This window comes from Phallusia mammillata, chromosome 6 (genome assembly GCF_965637545.1).
Source record: "Phallusia mammillata chromosome 6, kaPhaMamm4.hap1.1, whole genome shotgun sequence".
NCBI classification, from domain to species: Eukaryota; Metazoa; Chordata; class Ascidiacea; order Phlebobranchia; family Ascidiidae; genus Phallusia; species Phallusia mammillata.
This window is the reverse complement of record NC_137257.1, coordinates 6,579,475-6,592,174: the sequence shown is the minus strand read 5'-3', so window position 1 is coordinate 6,592,174 and position 12,700 is coordinate 6,579,475. Positions and strand designations below refer to the sequence as shown.

The 12,700-nt window shown below is 50.2% G+C and overlaps 1 protein-coding gene and 11 non-coding genes across 12 annotated transcripts; all 12 read right to left on the bottom strand.

The window, feature by feature from the left end:
• Positions 1–171: 171 nt before the first annotated feature.
• Positions 172–369, bottom strand: LOC145235258 (U2 spliceosomal RNA). The gene has a single exon (XR_013861758.1). It is a non-coding gene; the product is annotated as a U2 spliceosomal RNA (small nuclear RNA).
• A 382-nt stretch (positions 370–751) lies between these two features.
• LOC145235134 (U1 spliceosomal RNA) lies at positions 752–915 on the bottom strand. Its single transcript, XR_013861640.1, has one exon. It is a non-coding gene; the product is annotated as a U1 spliceosomal RNA (small nuclear RNA).
• Positions 916–1,172: 257 nt separating this feature from the next.
• Positions 1,173–1,370, bottom strand: LOC145235257 (U2 spliceosomal RNA). Its single transcript, XR_013861757.1, has one exon. It is a non-coding gene; the product is annotated as a U2 spliceosomal RNA (small nuclear RNA).
• A 382-nt stretch (positions 1,371–1,752) lies between these two features.
• On the bottom strand, positions 1,753–1,916 carry LOC145235133 (U1 spliceosomal RNA). Its single transcript, XR_013861639.1, has one exon. It is a non-coding gene; the product is annotated as a U1 spliceosomal RNA (small nuclear RNA).
• Positions 1,917–2,173: 257 nt separating this feature from the next.
• On the bottom strand, positions 2,174–2,371 carry LOC145235256 (U2 spliceosomal RNA). The gene has a single exon (XR_013861756.1). It is a non-coding gene; the product is annotated as a U2 spliceosomal RNA (small nuclear RNA).
• Positions 2,372–2,753: 382 nt separating this feature from the next.
• On the bottom strand, positions 2,754–2,917 carry LOC145235132 (U1 spliceosomal RNA). Its single transcript, XR_013861638.1, has one exon. It is a non-coding gene; the product is annotated as a U1 spliceosomal RNA (small nuclear RNA).
• A 257-nt stretch (positions 2,918–3,174) lies between these two features.
• LOC145235272 (U2 spliceosomal RNA) lies at positions 3,175–3,377 on the bottom strand. The gene has a single exon (XR_013861771.1). It is a non-coding gene; the product is annotated as a U2 spliceosomal RNA (small nuclear RNA).
• Positions 3,378–4,448: 1,071 nt separating this feature from the next.
• LOC145232868 (uncharacterized) lies at positions 4,449–9,179 on the bottom strand. The gene has a single exon (XM_080097544.1). It carries the CDS (start codon positions 9,177–9,179, stop codon positions 4,449–4,451), a length of 4,731 nt encoding a protein of 1,576 aa, XP_079953670.1.
• Positions 9,180–11,046: 1,867 nt separating this feature from the next.
• On the bottom strand, positions 11,047–11,210 carry LOC145235131 (U1 spliceosomal RNA). The gene has a single exon (XR_013861637.1). It is a non-coding gene; the product is annotated as a U1 spliceosomal RNA (small nuclear RNA).
• A 257-nt stretch (positions 11,211–11,467) lies between these two features.
• On the bottom strand, positions 11,468–11,665 carry LOC145235255 (U2 spliceosomal RNA). Its single transcript, XR_013861755.1, has one exon. It is a non-coding gene; the product is annotated as a U2 spliceosomal RNA (small nuclear RNA).
• A 382-nt stretch (positions 11,666–12,047) lies between these two features.
• Positions 12,048–12,211, bottom strand: LOC145235130 (U1 spliceosomal RNA). The gene has a single exon (XR_013861636.1). It is a non-coding gene; the product is annotated as a U1 spliceosomal RNA (small nuclear RNA).
• Positions 12,212–12,468: 257 nt separating this feature from the next.
• Positions 12,469–12,666, bottom strand: LOC145235253 (U2 spliceosomal RNA). Its single transcript, XR_013861753.1, has one exon. It is a non-coding gene; the product is annotated as a U2 spliceosomal RNA (small nuclear RNA).
• Between the last annotated feature and the right edge of the window lie 34 nt (positions 12,667–12,700).

Here is a 12,700-nt window from a genome sequence, read left to right as displayed (position 1 = left end):
CTACGCCCGATTGTTTCCCAATCGGCGGGTGGTACGGTACGTAGTAATTAGAACAGCAGGCTTGCGACGGTTTTAGCGCATGAAAATGTTGGCTACGAGGTGAGAAAAGAGGGTTTACAACAATATACGACGAAGAACTGGGATGAATTGCTTGATTTTCCCACCAAAGTGGGAATGTGGGCCGTGCCTGGAGGTAGTGCAATACCAGGACAACCCGTGGGCAGGGCGAGGCAAGCCTCGGCACCATACCCCCTGTCCAAAAATCAGGTTAATACAAAGACATGCAAGCGAATCGCTTGCGTCCCAGGTATTAAACTGAGAAGAACAGATACTACACTTGATCTTAGCTCTAAAGAGCCGAGAAGCGATGCCTAAACATATATTTAGGCCAACCAGAGCCTCACCTGTACAACTTCTGTTTGCTGGGGGCTCAGTGCAGCGCGAAACGTTTTTCCGAGGACCAAAACGATCGAGTAGCAGTCGTCATTCGACTCCCCTGGCACTATAGCCATGACAGCTTTGTTGTGTTCTAATTCAAATTATATTTACGAATATATGACGTCACCAGGTGCATGGCAATAATATTTTTCTGATATACATTCAATCAGATACGTAGCTATGCGTTGCAGACACATTGCTATGGCGATGCGACGCTCCCCGGGTCGGCAATTACGCCTGTCTGGGAGAGAAAGCGCGAAGAGCAGCAGGAAGCAAACTGACCAGAGAGAACAAGCGATTGATTAAGAATAATACGGGGTTAGCGCGAACGCAGACCCCACTAACAGAAATTGTACGGCCGAGTTACCCACATTTGGGGTAATCGCAAGGGTCAGCTAGGCCAAAGTGCAATGGCTAAGCCTCGCCTTGGGCCCACCGCCGGCCTGATCACGGTGAAGGCCCCCGTCAGGTAAGTATGATTTGGTTAACTTCAAGATCGACCCTCTTCATCTATACTTTTTTAGCGTTTGTTGTGAAAACGCCGACGTAATCGGACGTTTTCTCTACGCCCGATTGTTTCCCAATCGGCGGGTGGTACGGTACGTAGTAATTAGAACAGCAGGCTTGCGACGGTTTTAGCGCATGAAAATGTTGGCTACGAGGTGAGAAAAGAGGGTTTACAACAATATACGACGAAGAACTGGGATGAATTGCTTGATTTTCCCACCAAAGTGGGAATGTGGGCCGTGCCTGGAGGTAGTGCAATACCAGGACAACCCGTGGGCAGGGCGAGGCAAGCCTCGGCACCATACCCCCTGTCCAAAAATCAGGTTAATACAAAGACATGCAAGCGAATCGCTTGCGTCCCAGGTATTAAACTGAGAAGAACAGATACTACACTTGATCTTAGCTCTAAAGAGCCGAGAAGCGATGCCTAAACATATATTTAGGCCAACCAGAGCCTCACCTGTACAACTTCTGTTTGCTGGGGGCTCAGTGCAGCGCGAAACGTTTTTCCGAGGACCAAAACGATCGAGTAGCAGTCGTCATTCGACTCCCCTGGCACTATAGCCATGACAGCTTTGTTGTGTTCTAATTCAAATTATATTTACGAATATATGACGTCACCAGGTGCATGGCAATAATATTTTTCTGATATACATTCAATCAGATACGTAGCTATGCGTTGCAGACACATTGCTATGGCGATGCGACGCTCCCCGGGTCGGCAATTACGCCTGTCTGGGAGAGAAAGCGCGAAGAGCAGCAGGAAGCAAACTGACCAGAGAGAACAAGCGATTGATTAAGAATAATACGGGGTTAGCGCGAACGCAGACCCCACTAACAGAAATTGTACGGCCGAGTTACCCACATTTGGGGTAATCGCAAGGGTCAGCTAGGCCAAAGTGCAATGGCTAAGCCTCGCCTTGGGCCCACCGCCGGCCTGATCACGGTGAAGGCCCCCGTCAGGTAAGTATGATTTGGTTAACTTCAAGATCGACCCTCTTCATCTATACTTTTTTAGCGTTTGTTGTGAAAACGCCGACGTAATCGGACGTTTTCTCTACGCCCGATTGTTTCCCAATCGGCGGGTGGTACGGTACGTAGTAATTAGAACAGCAGGCTTGCGACGGTTTTAGCGCATGAAAATGTTGGCTACGAGGTGAGAAAAGAGGGTTTACAACAATATACGACGAAGAACTGGGATGAATTGCTTGATTTTCCCACCAAAGTGGGAATGTGGGCCGTGCCTGGAGGTAGTGCAATACCAGGACAACCCGTGGGCAGGGCGAGGCAAGCCTCGGCACCATACCCCCTGTCCAAAAATCAGGTTAATACAAAGACATGCAAGCGAATCGCTTGCGTCCCAGGTATTAAACTGAGAAGAACAGATACTACACTTGATCTTAGCTCTAAAGAGCCGAGAAGCGATGCCTAAACATATATTTAGGCCAACCAGAGCCTCACCTGTACAACTTCTGTTTGCTGGGGGCTCAGTGCAGCGCGAAACGTTTTTCCGAGGACCAAAACGATCGAGTAGCAGTCGTCATTCGACTCCCCTGGCACTATAGCCATGACAGCTTTGTTGTGTTCTAATTCAAATTATATTTACGAATATATGACGTCACCAGGTGCATGGCAATAATATTTTTCTGATATACATTCAATCAGATACGTAGCTATGCGTTGCAGACACATTGCTATGGCGATGCGACGCTCCCCGGGTCGGCAATTACGCCTGTCTGGGAGAGAAAGCGCGAAGAGCAGCAGGAAGCAAACTGACCAGAGAGAACAAGCGATTGATTAAGAATAATACGGGGTTAGCGCGAACGCAGACCCCACTAACAGAAATTGTACGGCCGAGTTACCCACATTTGGGGTAATCGCAAGGGTCAGCTAGGCCAAAGTGCAATGGCTAAGCCTCGCCTTGGGCCCACCGCCGGCCTGATCACGGTGAAGGCCCCCGTCAGGTAAGTATGATTTGGTTAACTTCAAGATCGACCCTCTTCATCTATACTTTTTTAGCGTTTGTTGTGAAAACGCCGACGTAATCGGACGTTTTCTCTACGCCCGATTGTTTCCCAATCGGCGGGTGGTACGGTACGTAGTAATTAGAACAGCAGGCTTGCGACGGTTTTAGCGCATGAAAATGTTGGCTACGAGGTGAGAAAAGAGGGTTTACAACAATATACGACGAAGAACTGGGATGAATTGCTTGATTTTCCCACCAAAGTGGGAATGTGGGCCGTGCCTGGAGGTAGTGCAATACCAGGACAACCCGTGGGCAGGGCGAGGCAAGCCTCGGCACCATACCCCCTGTCCAAAAATCAGGTTAATACAAAGACATGCAAGCGAATCGATTGCGTCCCAGGTATTAAACTGAGAAGAACAGACTTTTGACTCTACACCTCGTTTATTGAGTGCAACGAAAAATCGATAAACATCAATACTGCGGAGGCATCGCCGTTCGAAAGATTGCGGGGCACGCACGGCCTCCACCGCCCTAGGACGGTGGGTGATATATAATTTTGAATTTGTGTTTGATTTTACTTGTGAGTTGGCGGTGTGGCAAAAAACAAAAAGGCAGGCAGCGGTATAACACACAGCAAATCGGTGTCTGCGTAAAGCAATATAACATACAAAGGACAGGAAAAAAAAAACGCAAACAACACACGCCACACCGCCATTAATCTGTTGAAATAAGTGGGGTTAATTGAAGTTGATTTTATTTTAATATCAGTATAAAACGGGGCTGCAGGGTGTCGCAGGGGGGTGGGCTAGTGGACTTGAGGCAGGCTGGGCTCCAAAAAAAAAAAAAAAAAAAATGTGTGTATATGTGGGAAAAAAAATAAAAAATAAAAAAATAATAATAATAATAATAATAATAGTTAGTGGGTTTACAACTGCCTTCCGAACATTGTTTGTGATGAGGTAGGGAATGGAAGGCAGTTAGTGAAATGTTTGTTTAAAGTGGCTGTGGTACAAATGAAAATAACAGGTGAACGACAAAGTAATTAAAGATGTGTGTGTGATTGTGTTTGTTTGGTTTGTGAATACGGAGCCCTGGCGGAATACTCCGCTGTGCGTATAAAATTCGGGAGGGCGCCAGATGGGTGCTCTTCTGCATCCTTTCTCTTCGTTTCTATTGATTGTTTGTTCATGTCTGGCGCCCAACCCCTCCACCAGGGCTTACGCGTGCGCGAAATTACGTGGACGACGGCGGGGGCGGTTTCCGGATCCATGGTGCTTGGTTGTGAAATTTTGCTTGCATGGGTAGAGTATTGTTGTCAGAGGGCGCCCTTGTTGCCTGTTGTTTTGCACGTGTCAGGCAGAAAGTGAGATTGCTTAGGCGCCCTCATCAGTGTTCCGGTTTCCAGCAGTTGTACTGTTCAATGATGTCCCGTCGCTTTTTCTTGGATATGGTGTACGTGCCACCCCCGCCGCCGTTTCAAATAAAAGGTATGGAGCATGACCAGCCTGCACAAAAAAGATGGCGACAGTTGGTGTTCTTACGTATTTTCGAGTCCACTAGCCAAGCCCCTACACCAGGACTGCCACACAAGGTAGCTACCCCTAATGGCCAGAGCGGAGCACACTCTGGCCAAGTCCGTCTGGAGGCGACCCGTGATGCCAAGGGCTGACAGTGTTTGGTTATTGCCCTTGGCGTAGCTTCCCAGGGAGCCGATTATAAAGCTGTGGAAACTGACCCGCTTGTTTGTTGCACGGGCCAAGTTTCCACAAAGCTCCCTGTATTTGTTTTCTTTACGGGCCGCCGCAGAGGCGAGGGCATCCGCGCCGTTTTCGAACGGGCACGCGAAGTCGACGACCAAGAACCTATCGGCGCTTTCGAGAATCAAATCAGGCCGAAGGTTCTCGCCCGCCGCCACCGCATGCTCCGAACAAACCCGGTCGACGGAAATCCTGGTGTAGTTCCCAGACGGCACGCGACTCAGAACCTCCTCCATGACGCCATTGTGCCGGGATAAGATTTCAGGCATCACCGGTTGACAATGGTTGAGTACATGGGGAAGGGTCTCAACCTCGTGCCCACAGCGGCAGCATCGCAAGTCGTGTTGGACACGCCTCCTAAACCGTGTCCGGACCTTCTTTACAGGAAGGAGGTTCATGCGGGCTTTCAAGGCGAATCTTTGCTCTGGAATGGACAGAGCCCCCGGTTTCTTCAGCCAGTGGTTAGAATAACCGTACAGGGTGTGAGCGCTTACGGTCTTCCCTTGATCGGGATGACTGGCCCACACCTCTCTCCACCTGGTGGAAGCCATTTGGTGGAGTGTTCTGGTGAGTACTCCCCGGTTGCCAGGAGCCAACGTCTTGCCACCCGACGTTACGCAAAAGCGCCCGTCCGCGCCCTCGACGAACCGAAGCTTCAGCCTGGGCGAGGCCCTGCGCACATACGTGAACAGGCTTCCGCACCCGGTCGAAGAGTTTCCACGAACGGAGCTCCCTGATAGGAAAGCCGCCATCGCACTGACACTCACCTCTTTGCTTGACATAGCCCGCCCTGTGAGTGATTCCAGCCGACCGCGTGCAACGGCAGCCACCCTCCAATCTGGTGACGTTAGCGATTTATACGCCTGGGTGACCGCGAGGATATCACCCTCGCAAGCCAACGATGGTACACCCAGTCCCCCACTGTCCGAAGACGAGTGGAAGAATGCCACACAAGTTCTAGAGGGTAAGCCAAATGCGATCTTCAAGCATCGCCGCACAACGCTGTCAACCTTCCTCAGAGCACTGATTGGGAAATGTCGCACGCGGAGAATGAAGCTGAGACGTGGGAGCTCAAATCGCTTGAGGGCAATTAGCTTCTGGTGCGGAGTCAGCTTGCTTTTAAATAAGCGCTCTATTCTACCGACTGAAAGGCTCAACGTGTTGTTATGCCTCACATCAGTGAGGTAGCCCTGCCGGACGCCCAGGTACTTGTAGAATTCATCGAGCGCAATCACCTTCACCTCCCCACCCGAGAGCAGGAAAGGATCCGGATCGCGCACCCGACGTCTTCCACTCGTGACCTGGGACATGACTCGGCATTTGTTGGGGTTGAAACGTATCCCAGCCCAGTCGGCGAACTCCTCGCACACCTTTAGCTGCCTGCACAACTGCGCTCTTGAGCTTGCAATGAGGCACGCGTCATCAGCATATGCCAGCACTTGGGAAAAGACAGTCGGAGCGCAAGAGAATGCATAGCCGCAGTCGTTACGCGCTTTGATGCCCCGAACCAGCACTTCAGCCACGAGATTGAATACTATCCCGGACAGAGGACACCCTTGACGGACCCCTCTACCGATCCGTATCTCGCCGGTCATACCCACAGCAGTTCTCACTGTGCAAGTGTTCGCGACGTAGACGTCCAGGATACATTCGCTCAAGTAGCTTGGTACGGCCAAGGCACGCATAACGCTACGGATACAATCATGCCGGATACTACCGAAGGCGTTTTTGATGTCAAGCCACCCGACAAAGATGTCCTTGCCGTTTAGCTTGGCATCTGCCAAGGCAGCATCCAACATGTACACGTGTTCGAACGTTCCCTCGACCGGCATGAAGCCCTTTTGCTCGGAGGAGACGACGCCACGCTCCAGCGCCCAACTCTGCAGACGACGAGCCAATACCGCCGCATAGATTTTATAGATGTTACGGCAGATCGAGATGGGTCTCCAGTTGGACAAATCGTCGAGGTCCCCCTCCGGATTTTTGCAAATCAGAGTGACCCTCGACGACCGCCACTGGCTGGGAACCCGGCGACTCGCCCTACAGGCTTCGAAAAGCTTCGAGAGTCTAAGACCCTTTGGATCGAAAGCCTTCCAAAACCCATAGGACAAGCCGTCGGAACCAGCGGCGGATCCAGTGTTTACAGTCTGGAGAACCATCTCGACCTCCTTGGGCGATATTGGCCGGTCATCCACATCGTCAGGAACTGCAGGCGACGCCGGGTTACCGAGCTCCGGAGCGTCCATCCAGTCGGGCAAACGCTCGATCGTGTCCTCCCGGTCCGGTGCCTTGAGATCGGAACGGAACTTAGCCTCCACGGTGGAGGGGTCAATTCGGCACCTGATCTCCCCTTTATTACCATCCGTTATCCTACGGACTGTGCCTTTCTGGTCACGCCAAAACGCTTTCCGCAGGGCGAAGCCCTTCGTGGAGTTCCCAGTCATTGGCGTTTGATTAACCTTATTGGGATGTCCACGCTCCCGATTGTCGATTGAGCGGCGCATAGCGCCTCGGTTAAATCGGGGTTTGCGTACTTGCGTTTTAGACGTTACACCAGCGGCCGATGTCCACTCTTCCAGTGCGCGCTCGAGCTCGGCAAAGCCATTACCATAGGAAAAGTCCGAAACAATAATATTATCGAACCGAGCTCGAAGTTCATCAAAAGACAATTTGGTTTCAGACCTTAAGTTAACAGGGGGGCGATCACCACTGAAAGAGCTAGGAGAACGGATCCGGTGCGCTTTACTAGCCGTGGGTTCGTGTCGTTCAGACTCATCGGCCGGCTGCCGCATCGCCGGAACGCGGGGTGAGGGATCACTCCCACGCGACGGACAAGAAGCAGTACTCCGATTCGCCATCCCGACAGGCCTTCCCGGACCGGGGTCCGTTTCAGCCGGCCGCATCGGCTCCTCTCGAGACTTCTCCCGGGTTTCGCGCAAGATGGAATCAGCGCTACATCCGGGGATCGGCTCACTGAGGTTTGCCTCCGCAGCTCGGAGCTCGGCTGTCGACACTTCGCTCCTCTCCTCGTCCGATCCTAGGGTCGGAGTCGGAGACGGGCTAATGCCGAACAGCTTCGCCTGTTCCGACGTCACAACGGGCGGAGAAAGCTCCGACGCCACTAAACGTGACACCGGAGATCGCTCGTTCCGCCGATCGGCCGGCGGCTCCTCCACACGGCGGCCTGACGAGCGGCCGACGCATGGCGAAACCCCCACGTTAGTACTCACGCATGGGCCTAGAAATGAAGCCAGAAGAGCGGAGGGAAGGTTGGGCGGGAGAACAATTGAGACCGCCGTCTTCCCTCTGATCCCGGTGGAAGTTGGTGTTCTAAGCCAACTTTGGAGTGGGGACGGTGGGACAGTTGCCGGGGAATTATCCCCGACGGGTAAACGTAAATTAAAGGGTGAACCGCAGGCCGAATCAGTCAGCACCGACATACTGGGGATTGTTATGGGGGACAAAATTACCGGGGGAGGGGGAAGCCGTACGGCTTCAGCATAGGATGTGGGTGATTTAACCTTATGTATGGGAGAGGGAATGGGAAGGAGCGGACCTTCATCGCAGACCTCCGACTCATCTAAGGACAAAGATGCGAGGTCCGCGAGAAGGCCGCTCTCGGAGTTAGGGGTTGAGACCGACGAATGGTTGAAGACCATCGACGGAATACGGGGAGAGCAGGCGGTGCTTTCTTCATCTGCGCCTAGCGGGGGGAAGTGCTGAGGGGAGGATATCTTCGGGACCGGCTCGCTCGTTATGCCAGGGCAGGTCTTGTAGTGCGCCGAGACTTTTAACAGGTTCTTAGCGTGACTGTCTACGGCGCACTTGCACTTGCCACATGTTGTGAGGTACGATATTAAGGTCCTGTTGTGGCAAGTGCGTAAATGGGTCTTGAGGCTGAGGGCCCTGGCATAACCATCACTACTTTTCAGGCAGTCCGAAAAGGGGCAGTTATAAACGGTGGAGTCCCCGGAGTACAAAATCGGGATGTTTAATTGGCCTGGGCTTCCGCTACTCCGGGGAGGTTTTAAAACCTTCTCCACCGTGAAATTGGATGATGGTAGTGTCGGACCACCTGGATGCTGCGTGTAGTGATGCGTTCTGGCAGCAACAAGGGACGGCCAACGACTATCACACTGCGGGCAACGAAAATCGCCGTTTGACACATTCGAGATAGGGGTGGAGGGTGCAGCGCAACTCTTAAAGTGGTCCCTCATTTTGTTGAGAGAACCACGCAGCTCCAAGATGGTCTTGCATTTGGAGCATTTTGCACGCATTACACCAAGCGCCAACCGGTGGACATTAGTTATGTGCCGGTTGACGCTCGCCAAAAGTGATGAGCGCATACTGCAACCCTTCACACTGCACTCGAATTGTGTCGCACGAGAGCCGCGGTAACTCACCGTCAGGGGTGGGGCTTCAGGTCTGGTTTGGTCATCCTGCGACAACACCTGCGATTCCGTGCGTGCACTTCGAAGTCGAGACCTCCGCAGTTCCGGTTGTGTATACATGGTGAAATAAAAACAAGCAGGTTAAAATCCGGGGTCAAATTACAAATTAGGAGTATATGGCTGAGGTGCAGAGTCTTATTATTAGTATTCCTTTTATTGTTTGTTAAAAAGAAAGTAATTAAAACAGGGCGATTTTTGATGGTTTGACAGCGTTGGTCGCTGTATAGATATATATATTCTTAACAATTATGCGCCACAGGCGACAAAGGCGTGAGGGAGAAAATAAGCAAAAAAAGGAAAAACGAGATGATTAAAACAACAACCGTCAGACGGCGCTAAAGACTAGTTGAGCCGCCAAGTATGTTCAGAATAGATTTTAACAAAAAGGAAACAAGGTCAGAATTACAATATGCTTGAATATTAACGTACAATAATTTAAACTAACTACAAAACAATAACAAGTATGTAAGGTTTGTATATATATAAAAAGTAAAAAAAAAAAAAAAAGGGTATAAATATGTATATTAACAAACAAGGTCAGAATTACAATATGCTTGAATATTAACGTAAAATAATTTTAATAACAATATTAATATTACTTAGTACAAATAAACAACTAAACTAACTACGAAAACAATAACAGAATTATGGCGCGGTATTAAAGGCACAGAACTTAAGGTTGCGGTGCGTTTAAACAAAAGAAACAAAATGGCGGGCCTGTGGGCTGGTGGCAGAGTGAGTTCCGGATGACTGGGCACCAACCACAACAGGTCAGTAGGTTTAAATGAGAAAGGGAAAGAGAAGTATAACGAAAGCGAGAGAAAATGTCTGACGTGGGCTGAGCGACGAACCGTAACGGCCACTGCGGCAGAGTCCAAACGAACAAACGTATGCTGTGACGTTGTGTCACGTGACTACAGATAAATTAGGAGAGTTAGAAGTAGCGGGGCTGTGACCCTGTGTCACGTGACTGAGGTTAACAAATTGCCGATTTTCCAAGACTAACCAAGACAAATAAAAGAAGGAACTAAAGTGACGACGTGTCACGTGACCAAAATTTGGCAAATCAGGTTCCTGTTCTGGCTGAAAAGAGAAAAAGGAAAAAAGGAATCTAAAACAAGATGGCGGCTTGCTGCTCGTCAGTTCGTTAAGGCGACCCTCTAAGCGGCTGTGTTTTAATTCGTCTTGGTTTATGATAAAAACAAGGCCCTAACCGGGCCGGCACTTACTTTTTCGATAACTTCGTGGCCGGCCCGGTGTGGGGCAGCTTCTGGTTGATAAAATCCAAGAATAATCCAGCAGTGTGGGATAAAATCCAAGATAAAATCCAAGATAAAATCCAAAAGATTGACGAAAATAAATCCAAAAAAGCGGTATAATCCAATAAAAACCGCGGTTGATTGTATGGGTGCGGCACAGCGCCGTTTCTTCTTTGTTTGTTTGATTATGACGTCACTCAGACGCCACAGCGGCGCACCACAAATAGCAGTTTTACAATATTTTGGCAGCACCCAAACCGCGAGATCTAAAGAGCCGAGAAGCGATGCCTAAACATATATTTAGGCCAACCAGAGCCTCACCTGTACAACTTCTGTTTGCTGGGGGCTCAGTGCAGCGCGAAACGTTTTTCCGAGGACCAAAACGATCGAGTAGCAGTCGTCATTCGACTCCCCTGGCACTATAGCCATGACAGCTTTGTTGTGTTCTAATTCAAATTATATTTACGAATATATGACGTCACCAGGTGCATGGCAATAATATTTTTCTGATATACATTCAATCAGATACGTAGCTATGCGTTGCAGACACATTGCTATGGCGATGCGACGCTCCCCGGGTCGGCAATTACGCCTGTCTGGGAGAGAAAGCGCGAAGAGCAGCAGGAAGCAAACTGACCAGAGAGAACAAGCGATTGATTAAGAATAATACGGGGTTAGCGCGAACGCAGACCCCACTAACAGAAATTGTACGGCCGAGTTACCCACATTTGGGGTAATCGCAAGGGTCAGCTAGGCCAAAGTGCAATGGCTAAGCCTCGCCTTGGGCCCACCGCCGGCCTGATCACGGTGAAGGCCCCCGTCAGGTAAGTATGATTTGGTTAACTTCAAGATCGACCCTCTTCATCTATACTTTTTTAGCGTTTGTTGTGAAAACGCCGACGTAATCGGACGTTTTCTCTACGCCCGATTGTTTCCCAATCGGCGGGTGGTACGGTACGTAGTAATTAGAACAGCAGGCTTGCGACGGTTTTAGCGCATGAAAATGTTGGCTACGAGGTGAGAAAAGAGGGTTTACAACAATATACGACGAAGAACTGGGATGAATTGCTTGATTTTCCCACCAAAGTGGGAATGTGGGCCGTGCCTGGAGGTAGTGCAATACCAGGACAACCCGTGGGCAGGGCGAGGCAAGCCTCGGCACCATACCCCCTGTCCAAAAATCAGGTTAATACAAAGACATGCAAGCGAATCGCTTGCGTCCCAGGTATTAAACTGAGAAGAACAGATACTACACTTGATCTTAGCTCTAAAGAGCCGAGAAGCGATGCCTAAACATATATTTAGGCCAACCAGAGCCTCACCTGTACAACTTCTGTTTGCTGGGGGCTCAGTGCAGCGCGAAACGTTTTTCCGAGGACCAAAACGATCGAGTAGCAGTCGTCATTCGACTCCCCTGGCACTATAGCCATGACAGCTTTGTTGTGTTCTAATTCAAATTATATTTACGAATATATGACGTCACCAGGTGCATGGCAATAATATTTTTCTGATATACATTCAATCAGATACGTAGCTATGCGTTGCAGACACATTGCTATGGCGATGCGACGCTCCCCGGGTCGGCAATTACGCCTGTCTGGGAGAGAAAGCGCGAAGAGCAGCAGGAAGCAAACTGACCAGAGAGAACAAGCGATTGATTAAGAATAATACGGGGTTAGCGCGAACGCAGACCCCACTAACAGAAATTGTACGGCCGAGTTACCCACATTTGGGGTAATCGCAAGGGTCAGCTAGGCCAAAGTGCAATGGCTAAGCCTCGCCTTGGGCCCACCGCCGGCCTGATCACGGTGAAGGCCCCCGTCAGGTAAGTATGATTTGGTTAACTTCAAGATCGACCCTCTTCATCTATACTTTTTTAGCGTTTGTTGTGAAAACGCCGACGTAATCGGACGTTTTCTCTACGCCCGATTGTTTCCCAATCGGCGGGTGGTACGGTACGTAGTAATTAGAACAGCAGGCTTGCGACGGTTTTAGCGCATGAAAATGTTGGCTACGAGGTGAGAAAAGAGGGTTTACAACAATATACGACGAAGAACTGGGATGAATTGCTTGATTTTCCCACCAAAGTGGGAATGTGGGCCGTGCCTGGAGGTAGTGCAATACCAGGACAACCCGTGGGCAGGGCGAGGCAAGCCTCGGCACCATACCCCCTGTCCAAAAATCAGGTTAATACAAAGACATGCAAGCGAATCGCTTGCGTCCCAGGTATTAAACTGAGAAGAACAGATACTACACTTGATCTTAGCTCTAAAGAGCCGAGAAGCGATGCCTAAACATATATTTAGGCCAACCAGAGCCTCA